We start from the raw sequence: 11,340 nt of genomic DNA on the forward strand, positions 1-11,340 counted from the left end.
GTGAGGTATATAAACTTATTTCCATTCTGTCTCAAATTTTAAGTTTTAGAGACTTGCTGATGAATCCCCTTTATGTTGTTTTCTTTTCATTGTTTTGGGTTTATGTTTGTCCTTTTTTTTTTTTTTTTTTTTTTTTTTCTTTCCCAATGCGGACTTTATTGAGTCAATCTTTTGATAATCTGCAACCTGGATAATTTGTACTGCAAAAGTTTTAATAAACTTGAAATGAGAAAAACACTTTGGTGTAATACTGTGTGCTGTGTTTAACTATTTCATGTATGCATTTTTGTGTTGCAACAATCAGCCAGTAGCAAACATGCTATTCTACACCTTGATTTGTGTGATCCGCCAGTTGGAAACAAACAACTGATTGTTGGAATACATTGTTACAAAAGCTTGTGTTTCTCATGATTAAAGTAACCTTAGAAGCCACTAGGTAGAAGAAATCTTGTGTAGATTTTTCTATTGCATTTATAACAGAGGCTTGCAGCAGCAGCTTTTAATTACACAGAAGTGGGACCCTAATAACTTGAGATATTAAGTCATTACTTTTGATTTTATAGTAATTTGTGCTTTAAAATAGATAGCTATTTATATTGCACTTCATGTTACTCTGTAGTTCTACCAGTAGCTTGTTTCATATTAATATTTTTCCTCTTTAGTTTTGTTTTACTTCACTGTCTATAAATATAGTTGAGTATTTTTTTTTCAGTTGATATACTGATTGGGCTTGGCTTGCTGTTACACAGCATCTGACAAGAACTGTACCTTGAAGATCAGGTTGTAATTCTCAATTCTGTGTTGCTGTTGGTCTGAAGAGATGAAACTTGCTTTGGGGGAATGTTTTATTATTATTATTATTATTACCATTACCCTTCTCTAAAATGAAAAAAATAGTTTTCTCACTAAAACATACCACTTGTGCTGGTCTTTATGTTAGACAGATTCTAAAAATTGTTAATATTGACACATTAACTTAGATTTCTCTTTTTGGCCACTGACCTATATAGAGTTGAGTATTAATGTTGCATGTTTTTTTGTTTTTTTTTTTTAACTTGAACTGACTTCTCTAACTCTCATAACTGTGAGTTTCAACTGGCAAGAAAATGCATCTTTTTTATCTATGTATCACAGTAGGCTGTAGCATGTTTATGACTCTGGTTTCTTCTATTCAGGAGGCTTTATACCATAACTGTTAATCATTATTTTAACTTGGCATGTATAACATTGCCACATAGAGTAGAAAGTTGCAAAATTTGATAGCTTATAGTGTGAAACACTAAAGATACCCAAAGTCCGTTTAGAATTTTGTGTGTGGTATATCGCTATTTTAGTGATGTGTGGCCTTTTATTCTGTAATTTCTCTTCTAAATAAAATGTTGAACATCCAGTAAACACAAAACCTGCCTCATTTGAAAAGAAATTTCAGAATTCCAATTAGTAGTTGCCTCTAGAGTGCTTTTGTACTTTAATATTTGTCAGTAGTGTCAAATAGCTACTCTGTTACCAAGGTAGCTCCTTCGTAAACCCAGTAGCTACTCAATGTTATTTGTACTGAGCAAAGCAATGCTTATTAGCATAATACTTCCCGTTATTGATTAATACAGTAATGATACATTTGGCATTGTGGTATCCATTTATATAACAAATAGGGTAATGATTGATTGTAATATCTTGAAACAAATATCCATAGCAGAGTCTTACCAAATTTTGTTCCTGATGGTAAAAATAATAGATGTTTATGATAATCCAGGGTGGTTGATTCCTTAGAGACTTTGACCACAAACCTTAGAGATAATTGAGTCTTGAGTCCCCAAGCTGTATAATGTTATATATTTTAAATTAGTTATTGTTTGTCTTAAATTCAGTAAACTGCATTTAAAAAGTCTTTGTTAAACTATTTGAGCTTCAAGAAAGGTGCTGTTTAAGAAAGGATTTCTAATAATTATATTTAAAAAAAAAAACCATGCTAAGTAAAAATACTTCTATGTTGTCTGATCCCGGAGCTTTATCCACTAAGAATTATAGACAAGTAACCATAGGGGGAAAAAAATAGTAATTTCTTTAAGTAGTATTCTGTTTTGGTCATCAAAGAAGCAATTCCATGCTAAACATTATTTATAAGCCTTTAAAAAAAAACTTTGTTAGCTGTTTTTACAATAGAACAGATATGTGAAGGAGTTGAAGTGAGAGATGACAATCAGCTAGATTTTATTTTCAGAATATAAATAACATTTAGAAAATGATCAAACAGCATTAATTGTACCTCATCTGCCTTTGCATCTGAATAGTACACCAATCAAATGATCCTTTCATTACATTTTTAATAGTTGTGCAACCTTTAGTTTTTACTTTGAACAACTGTTTTCCTAAAAGTCAACTATTTAATTCTTTACTGCCAAATTGATAATAGTTACGTTTGAGTTTACAGTTTACCTCAAAGTATGTTTGATTTAATATCCTCTTAAAGATATTTAAATTAGTTTTTATTAAATTAGTTTTTATTGCTTGATTGGCAATATATGAGAAATTTTTCATGATTATTTCATGTGAATTCTTTTTCTGGGTAAACCATCTGCCACAGAAATTGACACTGCAGAGCGATTAATGTTAAAGAGCTTGTAGAGAAGCTACTAGGTTGCTTTAAAACATTTTAAAATTACTCTATAGGTAGTGAGTTCATAGAGCATTGTAGTTTCTAAGTTCAGATCCCTCACAGAAGTTTCAAAGAATTTGTCTTATAAATCCATCTTTGCACAAGTGTAATATTGATTCATATTGGCTTTGCCTAATGGCCTTTGATTCTGTACTCGGTGGAAGATATGAAACTGAAAAGTAAAAATTTCTTAATATTGGGGACCGGAACACACTGGGCTTCTCATGTTTTCAGTAGTAGTAATTACTGACAGTTCTAATTTGTTTTCAGGTTAGTGTGTGGAACAAATTAGTATGGTTTTAGTAGTTGATTTTGCTTTACTCTGGGTGGCAGTATTTTTCATCACACTTTGAACCTTTATGGAATTTGAAAAATTCCATCAGCAAGGTTGGAGAAGGGAGTTGTTGAGGGGTTTTGTTTGTTTTTATGTACTAGGGGGAGTGGTGGGATTGATTTGTGTGTCTGCCCCGCCTCCCTTCTTCAAGCAAATTCCTATGTTTACCAAAAGCACATGCTGTATATTTTGTTCCCCCTTTGTGTGTTTATAGTATTTTGAAGGATAAATGAATTGGGTATTTGTATGTGGGGATATTAAAAGTTATGGCTGCTCTCTTTACAGAAGGGAAAAACAAATGAAGTTAATGCACTTCTTTTCCTAGCTCAGAAGTCACTGTGATGTATATTTTTTTAATGAAATTTAGGAATAAAGCTGTTGTTGCAATTGTATAATTAGTTTCAAAATGCTGCTTCTCATTAGTCTAGTAACTGTTAAACTGTTTTCTGCAAACTGCATTTTACAGAATTTAAACTCTGAAACTATCAACTTTTATAGTTAAACATTGTATAAAATAAACTATACTATCATAAACAGTTTGTTTTTGTATTTTTTAAATCATTGTATTAGCTTATTCGGCCTTTATTTTTATTAAAAGCTAAATAATAAAGATAAATCAATTAAAATAATACTTTTATTTTACCCACAGAAATTGTATTAGGAAAAAACTGAGCAAAGAGTTTAACAATGTTGAACTTCAAGAATTTAGCCAGCAGTGACAATTTCCAGGTTTAGGAATAAGTTCTAGTGTAATTGTTTAATCATAGTGCTTCAAATTGCAAGGTGTCTTTTGCCTCAGCAGACTTTTAAGGTTATACATGGAATTTGCATTTCTGTCAACTGGAATGCTACTATTTGCTTTTTAATTCCTCCAGATTTCTCAGCAGCAGGAACACTGTGCCTGCCAGCTTTAATATAACACTTACCATTGTAAAGCCATATAAATGTTAATTGAGTTTGTAAAACAGATCGTCTAGTTTTTGGTTTCTTGTTTATTTTTGGTTTTATTTAAATTAGACATATTTAGGGAAAATTAACCTAGTTAACTTGAGAGTTAGTCACTGAAAATATATATGCTTAAGTAAAAACGTTCTGACCATTCAGTTGTTTATATGTGTTAGCAGGTGAATATTATTAAACTCAAATTCTGGAGTGTTTTTAAATGTTTTATTAAGCCAGGAGAATATGTAAAATGTGAGTGCTTCATATGGACTGTGCAAATTTGTTATTAAAATACTTTTAGTTTCAATGTGCTTTTTCTATTTTCATTGCTTTCTAGGTTTCTTTCCTAAACATACTTCCTAACCTAGTACGGTTTCTTTTTTAAGTGTAGATTCATAATTTTTACACCTCCCCCACCCCACCAAGTCCTCTCAATACCCAAAATGTCCTAGTTCCAATTTACATCTTTGCCACAAATTTTAGCTGTGGTTTCTTTTATCAGATTAGCAGATCAGAGCAGTTGTGTACTAATAGGTGCAGGTTGTACAATATTATGAATATACTTAATGCGACTGAATATTCTTAAATGGCTAAAATTATACATTTGGTTGTGTATGTGTTTTATCAAAATAAAAAATGGAATCTGGGGCTTCCCTGGTGGCGCAGTGGTTGAGAGTCCGCCTGCCGATGCAGGGGACACAGGTTCGTGCCCCGGTCTGGGAAGATCCCACATGTCGTGGAGCGGCTGGGTCCGTGAGCCATGGCCGCTGAGCCTGCGCCTCCGGAGCCTGTGCTCTGCAACGGGAGAGGCCACAACAGTGAGAGGCCCGCATAGCGCAAAAAAAAAAAAAAAAAATGGAATCTGACTTAATCTTGAATGGGGAAGAATCAGATCAGACATAATTGTACTTAGATGAAAAGCAGCTTTATTAACAAATTATAAGCATATAATTCACTTGAATTTGTAGCTCATAATATTAGCTATGACTTAGTCTTCTTAAAAATAAACTTTTTTCTACCATGTAAAACCTAGCCTTCCCTTAGACTTTTGAAAATTATATTTTGATCCCTGAGAGGTATAAAAAGGGAGCTGGACTCCAGTGATATCAGTTGCCTGATAGCTGGGTCTTAATACACCTCTGTCCACAAAAACTGGCCCACGACCACCTCCAGGTCCTTCCTGTACAGCTTTTACAAGAGGATAAATATACTTGTTTGTTGATTCAGACTCAGATTCAATTACTTCTCTGGCATAATCCTGAAATTCCTTCTCCTTTTCAGCCACAAGAGCTTCAGTAAGTCTGCAGTACTCTAATTCTGCTTGTTTTGCTTGCAGTGCATTAAATTTATTTTTGGCCTATTTGGGAAGGAAAGAAAAAAATACACTTTGTATTAGTAAAAAAAAAAAATCAATTTTCTAAATATATGTAGCATTTGAAGTTGCAGATAGAGCTTTCTAAACTCATTGATATTTGACAAGTCCTGACTTAACAACTATATACTATAATTTATTTCATAAATTCTCCCATGCTTCTCACAACAGTATCATGTTCAGAGTAGTGGCTCAGTATTATGTGATGTAACATCTTCAAACAATGCAGCATGAAATTAAAAAATAACCAAGTTTAAAATCCTGTTTCTACCATTTAGAAGATGTGTTCTTTGACAAGTGTAGAAGACATATCAATCGCTGTCCCCATCCATCCACTATTCTGAAGGAATGCACCCAAACCCACTGTCCCAAATCAGCCAGATATACCATGTGACTGGGCCACACATAAGATTAAGTCAGCAATGAATATCTGAATTAAGTGGTTAAACCAGTTACATTCTCTTTCCTAAGAATTTGAAGTTGGAACAAGTGACATTTATCAATGTTGGAGCTAGGTAGAAATAAGCAATCTACCTACCAAAAGCCAGTTTACTAACATTTCATAATTTTTTTCTTTTAACTTTATAATTTACAAAACCATTGTTCTTTTAACTGCTTATATGAGGTGACTAATGGGTTTTTAAAGATTTCTATAAAATTTTGGTTGACACCTTTTCCTTGTGTCTTCTCAGAAGCATTTTAAGAAATGCTGAGTTTATCAAAAATTAAGATTTTTGTCTACTTATGAATATAGTATTCATGAAAATATATTTCAAACTCAGTAACCAACACTTCAGCATAAAATAGTAGCTTAAACCTGATATATCTACCAGGAATTGAAATTTGTGAGGAAATAAAACAACCATATGAATACAAAATAGCAAATTTTTGTTATGGAATGCTGTTTCAAAACGGGCTTTCATGCTATATGTTGAATAGGGGATAGGATACTAGGAGTTTGAAAAATAGAAAATGATATTCAATAACAGGAAAAAGAACTATCTCATCAATGGTAAAATGCTGTAATTTGGGATCTTAACAAGGATCAGTTGGGATATACTTGTATTGGTTTGGTAGCAGTTTTGTAGAAAGGCATTGAGGGAATGAAGAAATATTTGAAGTACAGAAAAGAAATGAGAATGGAAGGAAAGGTAACCATAATGGAATACATGACTGGTACCTTAAACTTTATATACATTAAGCATAAATACAGATTTGTAAAGAAACTTAAAATACTGGTTTAAAATCCTAAAAATTATAACACATGGGGGTAAAGTAACAAATACCTTTGCAGGATGCTAGAGAACTAATTATTTTGAAAACTCGAAAATACAGTTAAAAGAATCAAATATCCTGTCTTTTAAAATTGTAATGCAGAGAAACTGCTGCTCATGAAAATTTCTTTGAAAACTTCAGCAAGTCGATGAGAAGGAAGCAGAAAATACTAACATTTTTCCACCTGATGAATTAAATCTAGGTAACAATCATCAAAGGCCGTTTGTATCACAGAAAGTGAGACAACAGTCATTACATGCCTTCTAATGGAAATACACAACACCAGTTATGAGGAGTTTTCACCAAAAAATTGAACCTGAATCTGACCTAAACTAGATTTTACATGAAATGTGAGGAACAATACTACCCTGCAGGGATCCAATCAGCAAAATGCAGACTATAATAATTCTAAAAGATAAGAAACCCTGTTCCTTCAACAAATAAATTGCAAGATAAACATAATGGAGACAAGGAGGGAGAACCTAAGACAAAAACAGAGGATGGGGGTGGAGGAGGAGTTATAGGTTAAAAGAAACTTGAAAGACATATCAATCAACCAAATAGAATATATGGACCCTGTTTCATCCTCAAACAAAAACTAAAAAATATTCATGAGACAATCGGGGGGAAATTTAAACGCTGAATGTTAATTATATTTTTGAATGTTAATTGTTTTAGATGTTTTAACAGAATTGTGATTATGTTAATTTCTAAAGAGTCCCTGAGCTTTAGAGATAAGATACTGAAATATACATTGATAAAATGATATGATATCTGGAATTTGCTTCAAAATAATATGGCAGATCCTACTTCTGATAATGGCCACATGAGGAGGTTGGCCAATTATTCTCCACAGAAAACAAGTTTATTGTTAAAAATTATTAAAATCAGTCATTTCAGAGCACTGGTAAGTGACCATGTACAGGCAACTACTTGAGAAGTGTTTTTTCATGAAAAACTGCTACTAAATCAGAAGGTAAGAACCACAAGTTTCTGGCATTCTTTGGAGGGCATTGCTATCCCTCCAGCTCAGGAGGTGAAAACTTGCAATTTAACTGGATGATGATGTCAGATTCTATTTGGGTTGAGTGGCTAAGCAGCTAGAAATTGAAGGGGGAGATTCTGGAATGAGACAGAAGAGTTGAAATGATAAACTTTACAGACATCCCTGACTAATTGATAAAACACATTCACACAGGATACCTCAGGAGCCTGGCAAAAAAAGCCTGGGAGAAATTATGAATTTAGTGTTCTTTGGACTACCACCCTCAACCTGCCCACAGCTTGCATAGCAGGGGTAGGAGTAAAACCATTACTGGCAGAAGGTGTCTGAACATAAACTCTACCCATATTATTGGATGACTGTCAACACCAGTAGAGTGAGGAACCCTAGGAGTCGAGGCTTTAAAAAATAAAAGTGAGCAAAGACATCAGAGGCTACCTTCTGTGGTGAAAACAGACTTCAAAGCTTGCGTCCAGGGAAAGCAGTTGCCTACTAAAAAAGCAACAACTCTCAGAACAAAACAATCTACAACATATTCTATAAAATGTCAAGTTTTCAACCAAAAGTTACTAGACCTGCGAAGAAATAGAAACATGTTACATTATTCCCAGGAAACAGAAACTAACTGAATGAAACTGTGTATTGACTTTAGCAATTAGATTTCAAAGCAGTTATGAATATATCCAGTGAATTAAAGGAAATTTGCTCAGAATGAGTGAACTGGCAATCTAATCAGATAAATAGAAACAATATAAAAAATATAAAAAAGAACCAAATGAAAACTGTAGAGTTGAAAGTTCAATAATTGAAAAATTCACTAGATGAGCTCAACATCAATCAGTGAATCTGAAGGTAGATCAATAGAAACTGAGGAACAAAGAGAAAAATATTGACTAAAAATGATCAGAATTGTCAGAGGTTTCTGGTATAATATCAGATGTCTCTGTGTATGTGCAAATTGGGTCCCCGAAGAAAAAAGGATAAAGAAGCAGGAAAAATATTTGAAGAAATAACAGAAAACTCCCCATATTTGGTGATATTAACTAGCACATCCAAGAGGCACCACAAATCCCAAATAGAAAAAACTCAAGGAAAATGCATCATAGTCAATCTGCAGGAAGCCAAAAATGAAGAAAAAACTTCATTTTCAAGAGAAAAATGACACATCACATATAGGAGACAAACTATGATTGACAGCAGATTTCTAGTCAAAAACAGTGAAGGCCAGAAGACACTGGAACAAACATTCAAAAGGCTGAAAAAAATGATATCCAATAATTTCATATCCAATGAAAAGGCAAGATAAAGACATCTCCAGAAAAACATTAACTGAATTTATTGCTAGCCCACCTGTGCTATAAAATGTGCTAAAGGAAGTCTTCAGACTGAATAAGCATATGAAAAGAGGCTCAACATCACTAATCATGAGGGAAATGCAAATGAAAACCACAATAAGATACCATTTCAAATCCATTATGATAAGCAACAACAAACACAGAAAATGTTGAGAATTTGGAGAAACTGGAACCCTTGAACATTGCTGGTCAGAGGGGTAATGGTACAGTTGCTGTAGAAAACAGTATGGTGGTTCTGAAAAAACTTAAACATATAATTACCATATGATCCAGCAATTCCACTTGTGGGTATATAAGCAAAAGAATTGAAAACAGGAACTCAAACAGACATCTTATACCAATGTGCAGAAGCATTATTTGCAATAGCCAAAAACTGGGAAAAACCCAAATATCTATTGATGGATGTATGGATAAAATGTGGTATATATGTACAATGGAATATTATTCAGCATTAATAAGGAATGAAGCTCTGACACATGCAGCAACATGAATGAACCTTGAAGACATAAGCTCAGTGAAATAAGACAGGCAAAAAAGGACAAATATTGTATGATTCCACTAATATGTGGTACCTGGAATAAGCAAATTCACAGAGACAAAAAGTAGAACACTGGTTACCAGGAACTGGCAGGAAGGGAAACAGAGAGTTACTGTTTAATGGGTACAGAGTTTCAGAGTAGGATGATGAAAAAGTTATGAAGTTGGACAGTATTCACAGTTGCACCTCGGTGTAAATGTGCTTAATGCCCTTGGACTGTATGATTAAAAATAGAATCAGTGGTCCCCAACCTTTTTGGCACCAGGGACCGGTTTCGTGGAAGACAATTTTTCCACGGACGGGAGGGGGAGGTATGGTTCAGGCAGTAATGTGAGCCATGATTCAGGTGGTAATGCAAGCAATGGGGAGCGATGGGGAGTCGCAAATGAAGCTTTGCTCGCTCGCGCACTGCTCACCTCCTGCTATGCAGCCCGGTTCCTAACATGCCGCGGACCGCTACCAGTCTGGGGCCCAGGGGTTGGGGACCCCTGGTTAGAATGGTAAATTCTATGTTATGTATATTTCACCACATTAAAAAAATAAGTTAAAACTCAACAATTAGAAAGAAACCCAGGGTTTCCCTGGTGGTGCAGTGGTTAAGAAACTGCCTGCCAATGCAGGTCACACAGGTTTGAGCCTGGTCTGGGAAGATCCCACATGCCACGGAGCAACTAAGCCTATGCACCACAACTACTGAGCCTGCGCTCTGCAGCCCACAAGCCACAACTACTGAGCCCGTGTGCCACAACTACTGAAGCCCACGCACCTAGAGCCCGGGCTCTGCAACAAGAGAAGCCACCGCAATGAGAAGCCCATGCACTGCAACGAAGAGTAGCACCCGCTTGCCACAACTAGAGAAAGCCCGCGTGCAGCAATGAAGACCCAGTGCAGCCAAAAATAAAAAATAAAAAGAGAAAAGAAAGCAACCCAACTAAAAAATTGGTAAAAGATTTAAATAAACACTTCACAAGTTACACAAATGACTAAAAAGTACATGAAAAGATGTTCAATATCTTTAGTCATTAGGGAAATGCAAAATAACACCATGAGATAACACTATACTAGAATAGTTAAAAATTAAAGGATGGCAATAACAAGTGTTAGCAAGGATATGGGGCAACTTGTCCTTGCACTCATTGCTGGTAGGAATGGAAAATGGTACAGCTATTCTGGAAAACGGTTTTTAGACACAAATGATTGGTTGCCAGGTCCTCCATACATGTTCTAAAATCTCTGGGACCCCCCACTCACCTCAAATATGAAACCTATGTGATCCCAATCAACATATTCTCTGGGTAGTAGTTTTAAAGAGGGGGGAAAAGTAAAGAAAGCATCATGGCCTGCCATTTGCATTTGTATTTTCTTAAATATTTATCAAAACACAATAGAAACTAAAGAAGGATAAATAGTTGTGCAAAAGACATAAACCTAGTGTGAGAACTTCAATACCCATAAAAACAAAAACTAACTCTTCACATTTTTAATACATTTTATTGTGTCATAACCATAATGACCATCTGATCTTACTTGATAAAGGAAACTGCTTTGGGAAACAGAAAACTATCAAGAACTCTATATTACATATTTATTGCTAAAAGAAGTATAAACATTTAGGAATAATTACCATTTGCTGAATATGGGCATCTTGAACTTCTCGACGTTCTTTATCAGCTTTCCGTTTTTTCTCCTTTTCACACTCCCAGAAAATCTGGTCTGCTTTCAGGATAGCTAGCAATTGTTCTTTAGCCTCTATTTTTCTTTGTCTTTCTTCTTCCTCTTTATTTTTTATCTAGATGATAAAAGGCAAAGGAAAAAATTAAAACCATTTTTAGCAACCAACAGCCTTCAATAAGGCACAAAGTTAG

General features: G+C 34.5%; 1 protein-coding gene across 1 annotated transcript in view; it reads right to left on the bottom strand.

Annotated features, from left to right (window-relative positions):
* Window positions 1-4,947: 4,947 nt before the first annotated feature.
* Window positions 4,948-11,340, bottom strand: part of CFAP210 (cilia and flagella associated protein 210) — a 38,566-nt gene continuing 32,173 nt past the window's right edge. Inside the window, exons 8-9 of the mRNA XM_007452623.1 lie at window positions 11,100-11,264; window positions 4,948-5,289 (exon numbers count right to left, since the gene is read on the bottom strand). Coding sequence (XP_007452685.1) covers window positions 4,948-5,289; window positions 11,100-11,264 — 507 coding nt within the window. The remainder of the gene's footprint in view (window positions 5,290-11,099; window positions 11,265-11,340) is intronic.

Source organism: Lipotes vexillifer, unplaced genomic scaffold, assembly GCF_000442215.2.
Source record: "Lipotes vexillifer unplaced genomic scaffold, Lipotes_vexillifer_v1.1 scaffold454, whole genome shotgun sequence".
NCBI classification, from domain to species: Eukaryota; Metazoa; Chordata; class Mammalia; order Artiodactyla; family Lipotidae; genus Lipotes; species Lipotes vexillifer.